The following is a 23343-nucleotide window of genomic DNA, read 5'->3' as shown; positions in this document are numbered from 1 at the left end:
GTGTTTTTTGGATTAATGCCAGCCTTGTTGGAGTGAGATGGAATCTCATCGTAGTTTTAATTTTCATTTCTCTAATGGCTAATGATCGAGAGCATTTTCTCATGTATCTGTTGGCTGCCTGAATATCTTCTTTGGTGAAGTGTGTGTTCATATCCTTTGCCCACTTCTTGATTGGGTTGTTTATCTTTTTGTGGTTGAGTTTTAACAGAATCATATAGATTTTAGAGATCAGGGACTGGTCGGAGATGTCATAGCTGAAAATTCTTTCCCAGTCTGTAGGTGGTCTTTTTACTCTTTTGGTGAAGTCTTTAGATGAGCATAGGTGTTTGAGTTTTAGGAGCTCCCAGTTGGTGGTTTCTCTTCGTCATTTTTGGTAATGTTTTGTATCCTGTTTAAGCCTGGTATTAGGGCTCCTAACATTGCCCCTATTTTTTCTTCCATGATCTTTATAATTTTAGTCTTTATGTTTAGGTCTTTGATCCACTTGGAGTTAGTTTTTGTGCATGGTGTGAGGTATGGGTCCTGTTTCTTTTTTTTGCAAATGGATATCCAGTTATGCCAGCACCATTTGTTAAAAAGATTGTCTTTTCCCCAATTAACTGACACTGGGCCTTTGTCAAATATCAGCTGCTCATATATGGATGGATTTATATGTCAGTTCTCAATTCCGTTCCATTGGTCTATGTGCCTGTTGTTGTACCAGTACCAGGCTGTTTTGACTACTGTGGCTGTATAAGAGGTTTTAACATCAGGTAGAGTGAGGCCTCCCACTTTCTTCTTCTTTTTCAGTAATGCTTTACTTATCCGAGGCTTCTTTCCCTTCCATATGAAGTTGGTGATTTGTTTCTCCATCACATTAAAAAATGACATTGGAATTTGGATCGGAAGTGCATTGTATGTATAGATGGCTTTTGGTAGAATAGACATTTTTACTACGTTAAGTCTTCCTATCCATGAGCAAGGTATGTTTTTCCACTTAAGTAGGTCCTTTTTAGTTTCTTGCAGTGGTACTTTGTAGTTTTCTTTATATAGGTCTTTTACATCTTTGGTAAGATTTATTCCTAAGTATTTTATCTTCTTGGGGGCTACTGTGAATGGTATTGATTTGGTGATTTCCTCTTCGATGTTCTTTTTGTTGATGTAGAGGAATCCAAGTGATTTTTGTATGTTTATCTTATAACCTGAGACTCTGCCAAACTCTTCTGTTATTTTCAGAAGTTTTCTGGAGGATTCCTTAGGGTTTTCTGTGTATAAGATCATGTCATCTGCAAATAGAGACCATTTTACTACCTCCTTGCCAATCCGGATGCACTTTATTTCTTTATCTAGGCTAATTGCTCTGGCTAGGACCTCTAGCACAATGTTGAATAAGAGCGGTGATAAAGGGCATCCTTGTCTGGTTCCCGTTCTCAAGGGAAATGCTTTCAGGCTCTCTCCGTTTAGAGTGATGTTGGCTGTTGGCTTTATTATGTTGAGGAATTTTCCTTCAATTCCTATTTTGCTGAGAGTTTTTATCATAAATGGGTGTTGGACTTTGTCAAATGCCTTTTCTGCATCAATTGATAAGATCATGTGGTTTTTGGCTTTTGTTTCATTTATATGGTGGATTACATAAATGGTTTTTCTAATATTAAACCAGCCTTGCATACCTGGTATAAATCTCACTTGGTCATGGTGGATTATTTTTTTGATATGTTGTTGAATTCTATTGGCTAGAATTTTGTTGAGGATTTTTGCATCTATGTTCATGAGGGATATAGGTCTGTAATTTTCTTTTTTTGTAATGTCTTTACCTGGTTTTGGTATCAGGGATATGGTGGCTTCATAGAAAGAGTTAGGTAGTATTCCATCATTTTCTATGCTTTGAAATACCTTTAGTAGTAGTGGTGTTAACTCGTCTCTGAAACTTTGGTAGTACTCTGCAGTGAAGCCATCCGGGCCAGGGCTTTTTTTTTTTTTGTTGGGAGTTTTTTGATTACTGTTTCAATATCTTTTTTTGTTATGGGTCTATTTAGTTGTTCTACTTCTGATTGTGTTAGTTTAGGTAGGTAGTGTTTTTCAGGAATTCATCCATTTCTTCTAGGTTTGCAAATTTGTTAGAGTACAATTTTTCGTAATAATCTGATATGATTCTTTTAATTTCAGTTGGGTCTGTTGTGATGTGGCCCTTCTCGTTTCTTATTCGGGTTATTTGTTTCCTTTCCTGTATTTCTTTAGTCAGTCTAGCCAATGGTTTATCAATTTTGTTAATTTTTTCAAAGAACCAGCTTTTGGCTTTGTTAATTCTTTCAATTGTTTTTCTGTTCTCTAATTCATTTAGTTCAGCTCTAATTTTTATTATTTGTTTTCTTCTGGTGCCTGATGGATTCTTTTGTTGCTCAATTTCTATTTGTTCAAGTTGTAGGGACAGTTCTCTGATTTTGGCTCTTTCTTCTTTTTGTATGTGTGCTTTTATTGATTTAAACTGGCCTCTGAGCACTGCTTTTGCTGTGTCCCAGAGGTTTTGATAGGAAGTGTTTTCATTCTCGTTGCATTCTATGAATTTCTTTATTCCCTCCTTAATGTCTTCTATAACCCATTCTTTTTTGAGCAGGGTATTGTTCAGTTTCCAAGTATTTGATTTCTTTTCCCTAGTTTTTCTGTTATTGATTTCTAGTTTTATTGCCTTGTGGTCTGAAAAGATGCTTTGTAATATTTTGATGTTTTGGACTCTGCAAAGGTTTGTTTTATGACCTAATATGTGGTGTATTCTAGAGAATATTCCATGTGAGCTAGAAAAAAAAGTATACTTTGCAGCAGTTGGGTGGAGAGTTCCGTATAAGTCAATGAGGTCAAGTTGGTTGATTGTTGTAATTAGGTCTTCCGTGTCTCTATTGAGCTTCTTACTGGATGTCCTGTCCTTCTCCAAAAGTGGTGTGTTGTAGTCTCCTACTATAATTGTGGAGGTGTCTATCTCACTTTTCAGTTCTGTTAAAATTTGATTTATGTATCTTGCAGCCCTGTCATAGGGTGCATAAATATTTAATATGGTTATATCTTCCTGGTCAATTGTCCCTTTTATCATTATGTAGTGTCCTTCTTTATCCTTTGTGATGGATTTAAGTCTAAAGTCTATTTTGTCAGAAATTAATATTGCTACTCCTGCTCTTTTGTACTTATTGTTTGCTTGATATATTTTTTTCCATCCTTTGAGTTTTAGTTTGTTTGTGTCTCTAAGTCTAAGGTGTGTCTCTTGTGGGCAGCATATATACGGGTCGTGTTTCTTTATCCAGTCTGAGACTCTCTGTCTCTTTATTGCTGCATTTAGTCCATTTACATTCAGCATATTTATAGATAAATAAGTTTTTAGTGCTGTCATTTTGATACCTTTTTATGTGTGTTGTTGACGATTTCATTTTTCCACTTACTTTTTTTGTGCTGAGATGTTTTTCTTCGTAACTTGTGTTTTCCTCATTTTCATAGTATTTGACTTTATGTTTGCTGAATCGTTACGTTTTTCTTGGTTTTTATTTTGAGTTATGGAGTTGTTATACCTCTTTGTGGTTACCTTAATATTTACCCCTATTTTTCTAATTAAAAACCTCACTTGTATTGTCCTATATCGTCTTGTATCCCTCTGCATATGGCAGTTCTATGCCACCTGTATTTAGTCCCTCTTTTTGATTATTGTGATCTTTTACATATTGACGTCAATGATTCCGTTTTGAGCATTTTTTTTTAATTAATCTTAATTTGTTTTTGTGATTTCCCTCTTTGAGTTGATATCAGGATGTTCTGTTCTGTGACCTTGTGTTGTGCTGGTATCTGATATGATTGGTTTTCTGACCAAACAATTTCCTTTAATAGTTCTTCTAGTTTTGGTTTGGTTTTTGCAAATTCTCTAAGCTTGTGTTTATCTGTGAATGTCTTAATTTTGCCTTCATATTTCAGAGAGAGTTTTGCTGGATATATGATCCTTGGCTGGCAGTTTTTCTCCTTCAGTGCACTATATATGTCATCCAATTGCCTTCTTGCCTGCATGGTTTCTGCTGAGTAGTCTGAACTTACTCTTATTGATTCTCCTTTGTAAGAGACCTTTCTTTTCTCCCTGACTGCTTTTAAAATTTTGTCTTTATCTGTGGTTTTGGCAAGTTTGATGATAATATGTCTTGGTGATTTTCTTTTCAGATCAATCTTAAATGGGGTTTGATGAGCATCTTGGATAGATATCTTTTTGTCTTTCATGATGTCAGGGAAGTTTTCTGCCAACAGATCTTCAATATTCTCTCTGTGTTTTCTGTTATCTATCCCTGTTCTAGGACTCCAATCACACGCAAGTTATTCTTCTTGATAGAGTCCCACATGATACTTAGGGTTTCTTCATTTTTTAAATTCCTTTATCTGATTTTTTTTCAGCTATGTTGGTGTTAATTCCGTGGTCCTCCAGATCTCCCAGTCTGCATTCTAATTGCTTGAGTCTGCTCTTCTGACTTCCTATTGCGTTTTCTAATTCTGTAATTTTATTGTTTACCTTTTGGATTTCTACATGCTGTCTCTCTATGGATTCTTGCAACTGATTCATTTTTCTACTATGTTCTTGAATAATCTTTTTGAGTTCTTCAACTGCTTTATCAGTGTGTTCCTTGGCTTTTTCTGTAGATAGCCTTATTTCATTTTTGAGGTCATCCCTGATGTCTTGAAGCATTCTGTAAATTAGTTTTTTATATTCTGTATATGGCAATTCCCGGATTGTATCTTCATTTGGGAAAGATTTTGATTCTTTAGTTTGTGGAGTTGTAGAAGCAATCATGGTCTGCTTCTTTATGTGGTTTGATATCGACTGCTGTCTCCAAGCCATCACTAAGATATTGTAGTGATTTATTCTGTATTTGCTCACTGAGTCTTATCTTGTTTTGTTTTCTTTCAACATACCTGGATGGGCTACTAGATTGCGCTGTCTTGAGTGTTGTAGCCCTTGACTCACTTATGTCCTATTACCAGCTGGTTTGGGCTGTTACCAGGTATATAAGCCTGAGTCCATTCACTATTCTTGAGTAGAATCTGATTTGGGGTCATCAAGTGTGTGATGCAGACTGTCACCTATCCACCTCGAGAAGTAGTGGTGATAGTTGTGTGCATCAGATTCGAGTAGCAGCTGGGGTTCTCACTCCAGGGGGGCCAGATGCTGACAGGCTTCCCCCAAGGGTCAGTAAGGTAGGTGTGTCTCTATTTCTAAAGCACCTTGGTGGGTGAGCTCTGCAGCTGTACCTTAGGCCCCCAATGCAAGTACCTCTACAGATTGGTAGGTATCACCCTCCTTAGTCCCCTAAGGCAGGAGGCTAGGTGGTCTGGGGGGAGCATCAGCCCTCAGTTCCCTGTTGTGGGTCAGTGAGGGCTCTGTTGAATATGCAGAGATATCAGACCTGGGAAACTTGTCTTTCCAGTAAATCCGCTAAAACAATTGCAGTCAGATCCCTATCAGAAATGCCTTTTCATTATAATAGCCACCTTGCTCCTTGTAGGGATGAAAGCCCAAGACTGTGGATCACATATGCTTATCTGGAGCTGGTTCTGTGCTTTTAGTCCAATTAGGGAAGGATTTTTGGTCTGTGGGTTTTTTGTAGTTGCTTCTCTCAGGCCAGGAGAATGGGTTAGGAAAAGACAAAAAGAAAACAAAAGAAAGAAAAAACACAGAGCAGTTTACTTTCTGGCTCAGGAAATTCCAATGTTAATGAAGCTGCCTAGGAAGGGGAGGGGAGGGTTCAGATAAATAGGAGAGAGTAGCACCCTGGAATATAGCCAAAGTTACTTATCTTGGTTAGGATGACTATTTTATCTGAGATTCCTGAGGGGCACGTCGTCGACTGTGTGCACTGGTTGGGTAGAGATTGCCCCTGAGGGTCAGGCCCTCGTCCCCTGCTTGAGCTGTCTCAGAAGCTGTGGTTAGTTCCTCCGCTCCCAGTCCAAAGCCCAACGCCAAGGTTCCCTGGCAGGGATGCCGCACTCCCTGCTCCAAAACCATTTGCTGCCTCCCGGTGACCTCTCCTCCTGTCAGCCACGTTGCTGCGCTGCCTGCATGCACTGGCTGGGCTTCCCCTGAGGTCAGTTCAGGGGGTTAGGGCTGCGCCCTGTGTTTGTGCCAGCTCAGGATGCCGTGCTCAGCTCCCCTGCGCCCAGTCCAAAGCCCGGCGCCAAGGTTTCCTGACTGGGACACTGGCTCCAGGCTCTGAAAATAGTCACTGCTTCCCCGTGGTTGTTCGTTCTCAGTCTCTGTCGCTCAGGTCAACTCTTTAAATCTATGTTTGTTGGTCAGGGTTCTTAGATTGTCATGTATGTGATCGTTTCACTTGTTTTTCTGAGTCTTTGTTGCAAGAGGGATCCAAGGTGGCATCTACCTAGTCAGCTGTCTTGGACCCACCCCTTCCATTACATTATTTTTTTAATTAAGTTCATGATCAAGATTTAAGATTATTATTTTCTGTCACAGTCAAGCCTGATCCTATTTACCCTTAGTGTTATCTAGCTAATTATGAAAGACAGAAGGGGAAAAAAAAAAAAAAAAAAAAGAAGGGAAGGACTGCTAATTTGCCACAACCAAAGGAAAAAGTATTCTATCCAAGATTTTCCCAATTGGAAATGATATGGTACCATGCAGATTCACCTAAGAGGAATTTTTTTTTAATAAGCATGCATGAGCCTCATCAAGGGCCTACTGAATCATATTATCCTGGGTAGTTTTCTCAGGTTTAGAGGTGTGTGTGTACCCCTGTTTGTGTATGTAAACAGACCGCAATAAAATGGTAACATCTGAAAGCTTTAGTGAAAGGATTGATAATGGGATGTTAATTTAAAAAAACAGAAATACAAGCTAATTTTAAGAAAAAGAAAGAAGCATACTATTATAATGATTAATAGTGGTTCTGACTACTTAACGTGGCATGGTCCATACTTCATAACCATGACTTTGCTCAGCACATTTTTTACATCCTTATTCCTAAGGCTATAGATCAAAGGATTCAGCATAGGAATTACTGTGGTGTAGAACACAGAGGCCACCTTCTGTTGGGCCATGTTGTTGGATGCTGGCTTAAAATACGTGAATATCACAGATCCATAAAAAACCCCAACAGCTGTAAGATGAGAGCCACAGGTACCAAAGGTTTTGGACCTGCCCTCAGCTGAAGGTATTCGAAGGATGTTGGATAGTATAAAGGCATAAGAGATGATGATGGGCACAGTTGTTGCTAACACATTGAATCCACCTACAAGTATCACCAGAAGTTCATTGATGTAAGCTCTGGAGCATGAGAGCTTTAGGAGGGGAATTATGTCACAGAAATAATGGTGGATGATATTGTCCTCACAGAAGGAGAGCCTGGTCATGACAATAGTGTGGGCCATAGCTCCTGAAGATGCTATGATATAGACCCCAGTCACCAGTACATTGCAAACCTTTTGGGACATGGTGACATTGTAAAGCAGTGGGCTACATATAGCTACATATCTATCATAAGCCATGGTAGTCAGCATGTAGCTCTCAGCAATAGCAAAAACACAAAAGAAAAAAAGCTGAGTCATACATCCAGGGTAAGAAATGATGCTTTGTCCTGATACGAAGTTTCCCATGAGTTTGGGGGTAACAACTGAGGAGTAAAAAAGATCAACGGATGACAAATTACTGAGAAAAAAGTACATGGGAGATTGGAGCTTGGAACTGAAAGTGATGAGGAGGATCATGCCTACGTTTCCCACTACCGTGACCCCATAGGTCCCTAGGAACAGGAGGAAGAGGGGCAGCTGCAGTTCTGGTTTGTCTGTCAATCCCTGGAGGACAAATTCAGTCACTGTGGAATGGTTTTGCTTGGCCATTTCCATTTTTGCTTGGCCTCAGGAAATAGGGGTTGTGAAACTAGGAAAAAGAAGAATCACAGCAAGTAAGAAAGTTATTTGTCCATGATTAGTAATAATTCTATTAGTCTTATGACACTTTAAAAAAAGAAACATAAAATCTGATCATCAAATCCAAAGAGTTTGTCATAGTTGTTGTGTGCCTTCAAGTCGATGTCGACTCATAGTGACCATATAGGACAGAGTAAAACTACCCCATGGGGTTTACAAGGCTGTAATCTTTACAGGACCAAATCACCAGTTCTTTCTACTGCAGAGCTACAGGGTGGCTTCAAGCCACTAATCTTTCAGTTAGCAGTTGAGTGCCTAACCATTGCACCACCAGGAATCCTTGAAAGAGTTTAAAGGTGGTCAATAATAAGATCATAAATTGCATATTTCATGTCAGGATTGTGTTACTTTTAGTTAAAGACCCTAATAAACTGTAGAGAAACAAAGATAATCACAGTGTGATCTTTAAATGTATAGGGTAATTTCTCAATAGGACAAAGATGCCAGTAATTGTGTAATGCTCTGAAGATTTTATGTGTGTCTCTGAGAAAGAGGAATGCAGTAATTATGGATTGAACTGGGACTATATCTTACAGTGCTGGAGCTCTCGGTGCTGGGAACTCAAGGTTTTATTAAGCCTTAAGAAAGTAATTTCTGATTTAGTGTTGGGCCTTTTTGTGTACAGTGGGTTTTTGTTGCCTGTGAAATACAGAGCACTCCTTAAGGAGAAACTGGCATGGGTATGAAATTTTTATAGTCAAAATTCTTAAGTCTCAAAAGGAAATGTATGGGCCATGATGCTCTGAATTAAGATGCTTCTCAATCTTGGAGACTTTTTTTTTTTATTCAAGTGCATTAGTGCTCCATTTTATGCATATATATGATCATTGAATATATATATATTCTTTTTAGGAAGAGTTTTGGAGGCTATCGTAAGTGCATTTTAGGAAAGCACTAAAATATGAAGAGAAGAAGACATAACTTCCTATATCTCCACCCACTGCACATTCTTCAGGCACCAAAAAACTCTTTTCCTGCAGCTTCAGTTGTGATGGCTTAAGAAATAGCTACATTAATTGGCTATTACTTGGCCCTAGAATACTTTATTAAAATACTGGTTTGTTATTCTTTTAAGTATTTCCATTTCACTATAAATGGTTTTGTAAATGTATATTCAGAATTTGTGTACTTACTTGAATGCTGCCAGGAGTAGAAGAGTTGTTGCCCCTACTAAATTCAAGTGTTCTCTCCTGTAGTGTGAGATAAATTCACATAGTTTCATGGGAAAACATTATCTGTCCATAATCTTGCTGACTGTGGTTAGGGTGTGATGTTGTTAACACCTAACCTCAAGAAATCAAACTGCAACTACTGACAATGAAGAGCAAATACAGCCTCTCTTATAACTTCTAAAGCTGTGTTCCTGCTCCAGCAGTGCCACTAATTCATTGTGTGACATTTTGGAAGCCATTCACCTTTCATCTTCTATAAAATGATGGTGTTGGAAGGCAGATCTCTAATTTCTGTTACAGCTCTAAGATTTAACAACTTTCTGATTCTACTTCAAGTGGGCAATAATAAGATTCTCTTCCATCTCAGTTCCTCAGAAGTCTTTTATAAGGAAGGGAACACTTGATTTGTTGTTTGCAGGTCTTTGAATTCCAAGGAGATGCAAGAGTACAGTATTCTCCCAGGACCACAAGTCCAAGGGAGCTTCTCAGAAGTGAAATTCCCCTGAGAAGAAATAAAGCAATTAGTGAGTTATATTTGCACCCAGAATAATGGTACTCCCAGAATATTGCCATTTTCAATGTTTACAATTAAAGATTTACTCTTATATCTTGGAAGGAGAAAACTTCATTCAGCAGTGAGGAAGGGCTTCCATCTCAGATGATTGTAGAATTATCATAAACAGAAGGGTAGCATTTTGGTGAGGTATTCTCACTCGAAAGAGCAGAGGTTCCAGCCTTCATCTCTGCGAGTACTCCTAAAGGAGAGCATAGTAACTCTCATTTTAGTTTTTTAACTCATTGTACTGGAAACCCTATGGGTCACTTCTATTCTGTCCTATAGGGTCACTAGGAGTCAGAATCGACTCAACGAGATTTTTTTTTTTGGTGCTGTCATCAGGAAACCCTGGGAAGATTATCAATGAGATGAGTTAACACAGTGGCTGCAACAACAGGCTCAAGCATAACTGTTGTGAAGATGGCACAAGACTAGGCAGCATTTCATTCTGTTGCACATAGGTTTGCTATGAGTCAGAACTGACTGGACAGCACCTGACAACAACAACAATCCTCTCCAAGAAAATAAAGCGTCCCCTTTTTCACTGACCCTCTATCAAACATGATGTCCTTCTCCAGGGACTGATCCCTCCTGATAACATGTCCAATGTATGTGGACGCAGTCTCATCATCCTTGCTTCTAAGGAGCATTCTTGTTGTATTTCTTCTGGCAGTCCTAAAGGCTAAGAAGCAGAAACAGCTACCCTGGAATACTAGGAACTGCTCATGGTAGTTATTAGTTAGTAAGGAAGTATTTAAACTGAAAAATAGTAATTATTGTGTTTTTTTAATTTAACAGTCTTGTTCTACTTCTGCTTATCTAATGTTTCTCATAAACCATAGAGCATATAGAATATAATCACTCTTCAATAAGCTATTAACGTATGTTTACAAAAAAAGAAATTTAAAAAATTCAGAGGAATGAATAAATGAGTCTCAAGGGGGGATATTAAGAGTCACAATTTCCTTACATGTAGATGCAATGATTGGAAACCCTGGTGGCATAGTGATTAAGTGCTACGGCTGCTAACCAAAGGGTCGGCAATTCAAATCCACCAGGCACTCCTTGGAAACTCTATGGGGCAGTTCTACTCTGTCCTATAGGGTCACCATGAGTCAGAATCAACTCGACGGCACTGGGTTTGGTTTGATTTTTTGGTAGATGCAATGATTGGGCCCTAAGATTGAACGCAGGATAAGAATAATTCATAGGAGTTCCAATCTCTAAAAAAAAAGTGTCACTGCAATGCTTATTCTTTATTACAAAGGCATTATTTACTATTCAGAAGCTAGAAAAGCAGGGAGCCAGTAACACCTGGAAACAATTAATGGTGTCAAGGGAAAAATGGCCATTATGACTAAATGAAAACCACCAATAGCTTATTATCACCGTAAGTACATTCTCAGGAAAACGTAGTAACTTGGAGACATAGTCAGGGGGCTAATCTCACAGAAATAAAGGCAAACTTGTTAAAAATTTAGAAAATTAACACATCTGGAGGCATCACCTAAGACAATGCTCAAAATACACAAAAATGAGTCTCCAAAACTGTGCTCTTGTGTTTCACACATTTCAAAAGTCTCCCACCTTGAGCCTAAATGCATTAAAATTGGGCTACCTCTTTTCTGAAGAACTCAGAGGCATAAAACTGGGTGGGATACCTTCTGTCCCACAGATCTTGAAAGGGTTTTAAACTCTAAAACAATATTTCTTTTTAAGTAACGTTTCTGGCACATAAGACCCAATATCCTAAAAATAATTTCAGTGATTTCCTTGGCCTATTTATACAAATGTTTTAGCCTTGAATTCAGTAAAACTCAAAATATGAATTTCAGGTCAAATATCGTCTCAGGACAACTTTAGCATTCACTTGCATTAGAAAAGTGTTCAACTCTTCCATGTGCAGGTCACTATGATGGTGTTCATTGTGAATTTTTGATATTACCATCTAGATTTTAAATTTTTACCACATTTCATATTGATGTCTATTAGAGTAGTAAATTATTTGGATAGATTTTTTCAATTTTAAAACTTCTTTGCATAATATTTCATTTAGTATTTTTATCTATGTTCATGAAGGAAATTAATTTCCTCCCTTCTGAAGTTGAATGCTTAATTTATATTCAGTCTTTGCATAGTGCAATAAAAAGGCTTAAGACTGTGACTTGATCTTGGAACTTCTTGGCACAGTGGTTAAAAGCTTGGCTGCTAATCAAAAGGTTGAGTTTGAATCCAGTAGCCACTCCTTGGAAACCCCATGGGGCAGTTCTGGCCTTCTTACCTAGATTATAATAAAAAATAATGTTTCCTTTTTCACTCACTTCTTGATTGATTGTTTTTTAACTTTGATTTTGCTTTCCCCTTAATCTGAAGAATTGTTTAGAAGGCTGCTTTTTTTCAAATATTCTCTAACTTATTAAATATTTCATTGTAATATGTTTAGATAATGTGGCTGGTGATTTTACTCTTTATTGTATTTAATCAATACTTTTCCTGTATCTAACAGCTTCTGCCTGTCATGCATTATTTTTCTGAATTATAGTCGTGTATCCTTGACTAACATTTTTTTAAAAACTGTAGAATTTGTGACATTGTAAGCATACAAATACTTTAATTTGCTTTCACACATAAATAATAGTTGGACTGGATAAGAAATCCTGGATTTAGCATACATTTCATTCAGAACCCTGTAGCTTTTGCCATACTGACTAACAGATCATGGTGTTGCTGTGAGAAGTCTGATGTCAGTCTAATTCTCATTCTTTTACAGATATAATGTTATTTCTCTCTGGGGGCTTAGAAAATGTTCTTAAAGTTTATAACTAAGTATATAAATCCTGGAGTTTATAACTAATATGTGATTACTTGTTTAATTATTTTTTCTTTGCACTTGATAACCCCTTCCAATTTAAGATTCAAGTTTTCAGTCAAGAAAGTCTATCATTTTTGTTTATTTCCTTGTTTACTGCTTCCTGTCTGTGTTCTTCTCCCATTTATTCTCTTCACTAATATTTTCTCTATCTCTATAATTTTTCCTTTTCAAGAGTGTTACATAAATGGAAATCATCCAGTTAATAATCTTTTGAGTTTTTTTCTTTTTCCACTAACATAATGCCTTTGATATCTATTTCAGTAGTTGGGTATATCAACAGATCATGGCTTTTTATTGCCAAGTAGTATCCATAGTATGGATGTACCATAGTTTGTTTTAGGCTCTTTTTTTTTTTTTTTTGCTCTGTGTATTCCCTAGTGAAATTACTCTATCACCGCTTTTTTAAAAAAAATCTATAGTTCCCTCACTGTATTTCTTTGTGCTTTTCTAAAAATTAATTTTGTTTTATGGTGTATGTATCTAAATACAATTTAGCTTGCCTCATATATGTGGGAAAGTTGGACAATAAAAAAGGAAGACAGAAGAATTGATGCATTCAAATTGTGATATTGTGCTATATGGAATATACTATGAACCACTCAAAGAATGATCAAATCAGCATTAGACAAAATATAACCAGAATACGCCTTAGAAGTGAGAATGGCAATACTTCAGCCTGCTTACTTTGGACACATACTTAGGAAAGAACAAACACTGGAAAGGACATCATTGTTGGTAAAGTAGGTCAACAAGAATGAGGGGCATCTTCAATGAGATGGACTGAAACAATAGACACAACGATGGAATCAAACATACCAATGATCATAATGATGGCACAAGACTGAGCAATCTTGTGCTCTGTTATAAATAATGCCCCATGAGTAGGTGCCAACTAGAGAACTAACAACAAAAATTTACTAATATGTTAGTGGTAAGTTCTGCCATTTTATTATTTGTTTTCTGCTTATCCCCTCTACTTTTCAACTCTAAGTTTTCCTTCCCTGACTTCCTATAGGTCACCTGAACATTTTTTAGTGTTCTATTTCAATTTATCTATAGTGCTTTTGAGTGTAACTGTTTTTTTTTTCTTTTCTTTTTGTCTTTTTTAGTGGCTACTCTAGACATTGCACTATATATATACATATTTCATCTTGAGCCACTGGAGTTTTGGGGTTGATATTTCACCTCTTTGAGTTAAATGTAGAAACTTTTTCTCCATTTAGGTGCTTTTATCTTCCACCCTTTATATATATTCATCTTAAATATTTCATCTACACACAATAATTACTGGATCAGACAATATTGTAAGTTTTACTTTTGGTGACCAACATAATTTAAAAAACCAAAGAGGAAGAGAGTCTATTATATTTTTCCATTGTTTTACTTTTTGTCTTGCTCTTTTTTCATTCCTGATGGTTCAAGTTTTCATCTTTTATTACCTCCTTTCTGTTTTAAGACCTTCCTTTAGCTATTCATTTAGAGTAGGTCTGATGGAGACAAATTCCTTTAGTACACTGTCATCTGAAAATCTCTTGATCTGCCCCTCATTTCTAAAAGTGATTTTTACAGGGTATAGAATTTTAGGTAGACAATTATTCCCCCCCCCCCCAGGAATTGAAAAATATAGTGTCACTTTCTTCTGACCTCCATGGTTTCTGATAAAAAAAATCTATTGTCATTCAAAATATTGTCCCTGGGGAAGGCAGAGCAAGACAGTGGTGTAAGCAGTCACATGCCCCAGTTCCCCTAAAACAAATCCAGGAGAAAACTAGCAAAAACTTATGAAATCTATAATCTCATAACCCTGGATATCAATTAAAGGGTTGGAGAGTCAAATAGAACAATGAATCAAGAAGAAAGATATCATACAGACAATGAGTGAATAGAGGCTTGCTGTGCAACCTCACCCCACCCTGCCTGTCCTGCCCAGCACAGTTATCTTGGGGTTACTGTTGCTGTGGCCCTTGAGCAGAGATCTCAGGTCTGGAGCAGCACTCAGAGCTCAAGGTACATTATACCTGGGGCAGAATGAGCACAGCACAGATTGGAGTGCCCATGCTATTGTTGTTGTTAATAACTCTATGCACAACAGAATGAAACACTGCCCAGTTCTGTGACATCCTCACAATTATTGCTATGCTTGAGCCTCTTGTTGCTGCCACTGGTCAATCCATCTTGTTGAATCCCTTCCGCTTTTTTGCTGACCCTCTACTTTACCAAGCATGATGATCTTCTCTGGGGACTGATCCCTACTGACAATTTGTTCAACACATGTGAGATGTAGGTTTGCCATCCTTGCTTCCAAGGAGAATTCTTGTTGTACTTCTTCCAAGACAGATGTGTGCCTGTAAGTTCTGGGAAAGACTAAACAATACAGTGAGTGCAGTGCATTTTACAGTACATTACCATTCAGGTCAAGGGCAGAAAGCCATGATGGATGCAGTGTGGGCTGAAACACTTGAGCAGTCAGACCTGGGAGAGTGCAGCTTGGTGAGCATAGCATGTATTGGAGTACCAGGGAATCCCAGGAAAGAGCTTCACAGTGAACAGAGTGCAGACCTGAGTCCTAGAGCACTCACATCCAGGACAGAGAGAGTAACTGAATATGGGCTGAAACAACTGATCTGTCAGACCAGGGGCAGGGCAACTTTGCAAGCATAGTGAGAATTGGAGTTCTTATGAGTCCCTGGAAGAAGCAATGAAGTAAGCACAGTATGTATGGGAGGTTATTAACTATTGGGACTTGTGGTTAATTGGCAACAACAGCTATTTCCAAGGTAGAACTCTTAGTCTGGTGTAGTACAGCCAACACTCCTGGGAGAGGATTCTTGTGGCACATCTGTGACAGCTGTAGCTCTTGGGCAGGGGGCCTAGTGTCAGAATTGTATGGTTGGTCCTCAGAGGGAGGGATATTTGTGGGAAGGAGTCAGAGACTACTATTAATCCCTAATGGGGGACAGATACTAGAGGCATGTAGGGGGTCTGGACTCATAATAATATGGCCAGTGTCTCCAATATATGATGGGAAGGCAACAACACCAAATTCTACAACTCACAGAGTTTGATGCTGAAGTGACATGGCCAAAACTTCCACTCAGGGAACCTAGAGGTGAAACAGTGATGGCTGGCAACCCCAGGCTGGGAGACCAATAGGCAAGAGACAACAGCAGATGAACCTAAATGAGCCTAGAGTTTGAAGCAGAGAAGTACAACATTCAATATTTTAAAAGAATAATAATAATAAAAAGGAAGGAGAACAAACCCTAGAGAAGGGAAATAATTTTTATTCTATTATTATTTTTACTTGAACTTTAGCTGAAGGTTTACCGAACAAACTAGTTTCCCATCAAACAGTACAAACGTTGTATGACATTGGATAACAACCCCACTACATGTCAACACTCTGCCTTCTCAACCCTGGGTTCCCTATTACCAGCTTTCCTGTTCCCTCCTGCCTTCCAGTCCCTGCCTCAGGGCTGGTGCACCCCTTAAGTCTTGTTTTGTTCCATGGGCCTGTTCAATTTTTGGCTGAAGGGTGAACCTCAGGAGTGACCGCACTGCTGAGCTGAAAAGGCGTCCGGGAGCCATACTCTCAGGGTTTCTCCAGTCTCTGTCAGAGAAGGGAAAGAATTTAATATACAGAGTTACCAATGTAAAATAGCTTACTGTCCCAAACAACAGAAAATCACAAACCATATGAAGAGGTAGCAAAGGATGGACCATGCAAAAGTAAAAAATAAAGGGACAGTAACTGACCCCAAGAAAGGAGAGATAACAGAAGCACTCAACAAGGACTTTAAAAAAGCAGTATCAAGCATCCTCAAAGACTTAAAGGAAAGCATGAAAAAACAATTAAAGGAAAACACACACATCAAAAAATAAGGGACAAAATCAATGCCTCAGCCCTACTACTCAAACAAATAGAAAAAGAGCAGCAAAAGAAGCCCACAGACACCAGAAGAAAGGAAATAATAAAGATTAGAACAGAAATAAATGAGTTAGAAAAACAAAAAGAATTGAAATAATCATTAAAACCAGAAATTGATTCTTTGAAAAGATCAGTAAAATGGACAAACCACTGGCCAAATTGATAAAAGAAAAGGAGAAGTTGCAAATAACCCAAATAGGAAATGAGATAGGTGACATTACAACAGAATCAACTAAACTAAAAAGTATCACAACAGAATATTATGAGAAATTATACACCAACAAATTTGAAAACCTAGAAGAAATGGATAAATTTCTAGGAACACTCTACCTATCCAAACTAGCACAAACTGAAGTAGAAAATCTCAACATACTAATAATAAAAGAAGAAGTTGAAGAGGTCGTAAAAAAATTCTCCCAATAGAAAATGCCCTGGCCCAGACAGCTTCACTGGAGAATTCTACCAAACATTCAGAGAAGAGTTGACATCCACACTATTTAAACTATTCCAGAACATAGAAAAAGAAACAATACTCCTGAATTCATTCTATCAAGCCAGCATAACTCTGATAACAAAACCAGGAAAAGACATCACTAAAAAATAAAATTATACACCAATATCCCTCATGAATACAGATGCAAAAATTCTCAATAAGATTCTAGCCAATAGAATTCAACAGCATATCAAAAAATTATACATCATGACTAAGTTGAATTCATACCAGTTATGCAAGGATGGCTCAATATTAGAAAATCAATCAACATAATCCACCACATAAATAAAACAAAGAGCAAAAATCACAGGATCATCTCAGTAAATGCAGAAGACTTTTGATAAAGACCAACACCAATTCTTGATAAAAACTCTCTGCAAAATAGGAATAGAAGGGAAATTCCTCAAAGTAATTAAGGCCACGTATTTTTTTTCTTTTTTTATATACAGAACAATAGACCAACATTATTCTCAATGGAGGGAGACTGAAATCATTTCCCCTGAGAATGGGAACCAGACAAGGACACCCTTATCACCACTTTCATTCAATATTGTACTGGAAGTCCTAGCTAGAGCAATAAGGCAAGAAAGGGAAATAAACAGTATACAGATTGGTAAGGGAGAAGTGAAACTATCCCTATTCACAGATAATGTGATCATAAACATAGAAAGTCCCAGAAACTCTACAAGATAGCTACCAGAACTAATAGAAGAATTCAGCAAAGTGGCAGGGTACAAGATCAACATACAAAAATCATTTGGATTCCTCTACACCAAAAAAGGGAACTTTGAAAAGGAAATCAATAAAACAATACCATTTATAATATCCCTCAGAAAGATAAAATACTTAGGAATCTAACTGGAGACTTAAAAGGCATACAAAGAAAACTATAAAACACTATTGCAAGAAACAAAAAGAGACCTACATAAATGGAAAAACACACCATACTCACGGATTTAAAAAAAAAAATCATAAAAAAGAAACATATAGTGACCCTATAGGATAGAGTAGAATTGCCCCATAGGGTTTCCAAGAGTGACTACCCAAAACCCCAGTGCCCTCGAGTCAATTCCGACTCAAGGAGTGACTAGTAGATTAGAATGGCCAATCTTTTGGTTAGCAGGCAAGCTCTTAACTACTGTGCCACCAGGGCTCCATATCATGGATAGGAAGATTTAACATTGTGAAAATGCCAATACTACCCAAAGCAATCTACAGATATAATGAAATCCTGATCCAAATTCCAACAGCCTTCTGTAATGAGATGGAAAGACTAATCACTAACTTTATATGGAAACGAAAGAGACCTGGTTAAACAACCTACTACTATACAGCTATGGTAGTCAAAACAGCTTGGCACTGGTACAATGACAGCCAGGTAGACCAACTGAACAGAATTGAGAACCCAGATGTAAATCCATCCACCTATGGACAGCTGATGTTTGACAAAGAGTCAAAGTCCATTTTATGGGGAAGAGAAAGTCTCCTTTTCTATGGAGAACTATGATAAAATGATATATTTTATTTATATAAAGTTATAAAAAATTAAAATGTATTGACAAAAAGTTGTTCAGTGGTGTCCTGGGGCTAGAATTGGGTGTGGAGATAGACTCCAAACAGGCATGAGAAAATTTTTGGGATTCATGGAAATGTTTTGCATCTTTACTGTAGTATTTACATAGGTAGGTATATGCATTTATTACAACTCAATAATTTCTTAACTTAAAATAGGTGAAGTTTATATGTGCAAATTATAGTATACTTAAATTGGTTTAAACTGTGGAGGGAAATACAAAACAACACAACAGTAAGAACTGGCAAAAGGCATAGACACATAATTAGAACACACACAAAAAAAAGATTTAAAAAATAGTCTGAGAACATATGGAAGAATTTTCATCTGCACAAAAAATAAGAAAAATGTAAATTTAATTTTTTGAGATGCCATTCTTCAAATATTTGATTGGGGTGGGGAGAGAACCAACCATGACTACTAGTAGGTTAACAAATTGTGGGTAAAAAGGCACTTATATATACCTGAATGGGAGAAACTGTACATTGTTTTGTCATTCACAGCATGTACTGGGAACATTCTTGTGCTTGAAACAGAAAGTACTTTTTTTGATAACAGGTGAAATTATTTTGAAACCTCTAGTAGAATGATAGAATGAGAAAAACTGCATATTTGTTTTTTTTTCACTTTTTCTTTTTAAATTTTATTGTGCTTTAAATGAAAGTTTGCAAATCAAGTCAGTCTCTCATACAAAAATTTACATACACCTTGCTATATACTCCTAGTTGCTCTCCCCCTAATGAGACAGCACAGTCCTTCTCTTCCACCCTCTATTTCTGTGTCCATTCAGCCAGCTTCTGTCCTACTCTGCCTTCTCCTCTCCCCTCCAGACAGGAGCTGCCCACGTAGTCTCATGTGTCTACTTGATCCAAGAATCTCCCTCCTCACCAGTATAATTTTCTATCTAACAGTCCAGTCCAATCCCTGTCTGAAGAGTTGGCTTTGGGAATGGTTCCTGTCTTCGGCTAACAGAAGGTCTGGGAACCATGATCTCCAGGGTCCTTCTAGTCTCAGACCATTAAGTCTGGTCTTCTTATGAGAATTTGAGGTCTGCATTCCACTGCTTTCCTGCTCTTTCAGGGGTTCTCTGCTCCTTCTGGGCAGTCATTGATTGTAGCCAGGCATCATCTAGTTCTTCTGGTCTCAGGCTGATTTAGTCTCTGATTTATGTGGCCCTTTCTGTCTCTTGGACTCATAATTACCTTGTGTCTTTGGAGTTCTTTATTCTTCTTTGCTCCAGGTATGTTGAAACCAATTGGCGCATCTTAGATGGCTGCTTGCTAGAATTTAAGACCCTAGATGCCACTCTCCAAAGTGGGATGCAGAATGTTTTCTTAATAGATTTTATTATGTCAATTGACCTAGATGTCCCCTGAAACCATGTTCCCCAAGCCCCTTCCCCTGATACCCTGGCCTTCAAAGTTTTGGGTTTATTCAGGAAACTTTGTTGCTTTTAGTTTATTACTGTTGTGTTGACCTCTTCTGCATTGTGTGTTATCTTTCTCTTCACCTAAAATAGTTCTTGTCTATTATCTAATTAGTGAATACTCCTCTCCCTTCCTCCTTCCCCACTGTAGTAACCATGAAAGAATATTTTCTTCTCTGAAAAAACTACATATATTTTTTCTCATTGACAACATGTATGGGAACTTCCCATTCTTGTAACTCAAAGTGTACTTTTAGAACATATAAAACTGTGCTCACTTCATGTTCTTGAAAGGGAGAAATTGTATATTGTTTTCTCATTCACAACATGTATTGGGAACATGACTGTGCTTGAAAAACAAACTGTTTTTTTTTTTGACAACGGTTAAAAGTATTTTGAGTTCATCTACTTGAATGAGAGAAACTGCGCATTGGTTTCTCAGTCACACAATGTATTTGGAACTTAACTGTTCTCGTAAAACAAAGTATAGTTTGGAAACATGTAAAATGCCGTTGAATTCATGTACTTGAATGGGAGAAACTGAACATTGTTTTCTCCATCACAGGATGTATTGGTAACATTCCTGTGCATGTAACACAAAATGTTTTTTTAATAACAGGTAAAACTGTTTTTACTTCAGCTACTTGAATGGAAGAAATTCTATAGTTTTCTCATTCGAAAAATGTATGGGAACATTTTCATACTTGTAACACAAGTATTTTTGGATAACAGGTAAAACTGTTTTGATGTCATCTACTTGAAGAGAGAAACTGCTTGAAACACAATTATTTTTTTTTGATAACAGGTAAAACTTTTTTGACTTCATTTACTTGAATAAGAGAAAAACTGTATATTAGCTTCTCATTCACCCAATGTATTGAGACTTTCCTCATTCTTGCAAGGCAAAATGTACTCTTACAATAAAATGTAAAACACTTTTGACTTCATGTTTTTGAATGGGAGAAAGGGTACATTGTTTTCTTGTTCAGAGAATGTATTGAGAACACTCCCAGGCTTGAAATAAAAAGTTTTTTTTTTTTAAACAGATAAAACTTCTTGACTTCATTTACTTGAATGAGAGAAAGTATATATTGTTTCCCATTCACAGAATATATTGGGAACTTTTGCATTCTTGCAATTCAGAGTATATTTTGAAAACATATAAAACTGTTGACTTCATGTACTTGAATGGGAGAAATTGTACATTGTTTTCCCAATCACAGTACATGCTGGGAACTTTTGCTTCCTTGTAATATAGACTACTGTGAAAACATGTAAAACTCTTTTTACTTCAGGTACTTAAAAGGGAAAAAGTATACATTGTTCTCCCATTCACAGAATGTGTCGGGAACTTTCACATCCTTGCAGTACAGAGTTTACATTGAAAACATGTAAAACCCATTTGACTTAATGTACTTAAAAGGGAGAAACTGACATTGTTTTCTCATTCACAGAATGTATTGGGACCATACCAATGCCAGTAACCCAAATAGGTAAAACACTTTTGATTTCATCTGCTTTAATGAGAGAAAATGTATATTGGTCTTTAATTCACATAATATGTTAGAAAGTTTCCCATTCTTGCAAAACAAAATGTAGCTTAAAAACATGTAAAACTATGTTTACTTCATGTACTTGAAAGGGGAAAACTGTACATTGTTTTCACATTCAAAGAATGTAATGGAAACATTCCCGTCCTCATAACACAAAGTGTTTTTTGAAAACAGGTAAATCTCTTTTGATGTTATCTATTCAAATGAGAGATACTGTATAAAACAAACAAACAAAAAACCCACTGCCATTGAGTCAATTCTGACTCATAGAAACCCTATAGGACAGAGTAGAACTGCCCTCATAGAGTTTCCAAGGAGCACCTGGCAGATTTGAACTGCTGACCTCTTGGTTAGCAGCCGTAGCACTTAACCGCTATGCCACCAGGGTTTCCTAGAAATACTGTATATTGGTTTCTAATTCCTACAGTATATTGGGAATTTTCTTATCCTTGTAACACAAAATATACTTTGAAAAAAAGTAAAACTCTCTTGACTTCACATACTTCAGAAGAACTGTACATTGTCTTCTTATTCACAGAATGTATGGAGATCATACTTGGGCAAGTATCACAAACTGTATTTTTTTCTATGAGAACATTTACTATCTTAATCATATTTTAGTCAATAAAGAGATTTAGGGTTAACTCTATTCTAAAATACTGTAAATCAAAAAGATTTTTCTTGCCTATAAGTGAGTCACATCGGCTAGTTTGCTATGTCATTTGTAAAAATGTCAGTTTCTACAAATAGGTATTTTTAAAGAAGTTGCATTAATGAATTAGAGTGACTGGTTAAGATAGATTTCCATCCTCAAGGCCGAGGGGCTTCATTGCCCTGAGACGCTCCCAAATCTAAAGTTAAGAAGTCTAAGAAGAATGAGAGAAAGAAGGGGTGGGGAAACTCGACACTCACTGCCCCTTCCTTGATTGTTCTTAATTGTAGGTGTCAACCCACGAAATGTCTGGTTACAAAGTGTTTTTTGATAACAGGTAAAAACTATTTTGACTTCATTTACTTGAATGAGAGAATCTGTATATTGGTTTCTTAGTCACACAATGTATTGGGAAGTTTCTGGCTCTTGCAAAACAAAGTGTAGTTTGAAAACATGTTAAATTCTGTTGACTTCATGTACTTGAATGGGGCAAACTGTACACTGTTTTCCCATTCACAGAACATATTGGAAACATTCCTGTATGTGTAACAGAAAGTGTTTTTTGATAAAAAGTAAAACTCTTGACAATCTACTTGAATGAGAGACCATATATTTGTTTCTCATTCACAGAATGCAATGGGAACAGTCTCATGCTTGTAACACAGTGTATTTTTGGATAACAGGTAAAACTGTTTGACTTCATCTATTTGAATGAGAAAAACTGTACGCTGGTAATACAAAGAGTACTTCCAAGACATGTAAAAACCCGTTGACTTTATGTGTATGAAAAGAAAAAATGTATATTGTTTTATCATTCACAAAATGTGTTGGAAACATTCTCATGCTTGTAACACAAAGTGATTTTTGATAACAGGTAAAACTCTTTTGACTTCATCTACTTGATTGAGAAAAACTTTAAATTGTTACCTCATTCACACAATGTCTAGGGAACATTCTTGTACTTATAACACAAAGTGTTTTTGGGTAATGGGTAAAAATGTTTGACTTCATCTACTTGAATGGAAGAAAATGTACATTGTTTTCTTATTCACAGCCTGTATTGGGAGCATTCTCATGCTTGAAACACAAAGTGTTTTGTGATAACAGGTAAAATTCCTTCGACTTTTTCTACTTGAATGAGAGAAACTATAAACTGATTGACACAATGTATTGGCACCTT

The 23343-nt window shown here is 37.0% G+C and overlaps 1 protein-coding gene across 1 annotated transcript; it reads right to left on the bottom strand.

Annotated features, from left to right (window-relative positions):
- Positions 1-6903: 6903 nt before the first annotated feature.
- Positions 6904-7848, bottom strand: LOC126061114 (olfactory receptor 151-like). The gene has a single exon (XM_049857459.1). It carries the CDS (start codon positions 7846-7848, stop codon positions 6904-6906), a length of 945 nt encoding a protein of 314 aa, XP_049713416.1.
- Positions 7849-23343: the final 15495 nt, after the last annotated feature.

Source organism: Elephas maximus, chromosome 17 (genome assembly GCF_024166365.1).
Source record: "Elephas maximus indicus isolate mEleMax1 chromosome 17, mEleMax1 primary haplotype, whole genome shotgun sequence".
Lineage (NCBI taxonomy): Eukaryota > Metazoa > Chordata > Mammalia > Proboscidea > Elephantidae > Elephas > Elephas maximus.
Note: the sequence above shows the minus strand (reverse complement) of the source record. Positions and strands in the feature narration are given on the sequence as shown.

What these genes read in the sequence shown, in the direction of transcription:
- LOC126061114 (XM_049857459.1), bottom strand. Translation starts at nt 7,848, where the DNA reads ATGGCCAAGCAAAACCATTCCACAGTGACTGAATTTGTCCTCCAGGGA.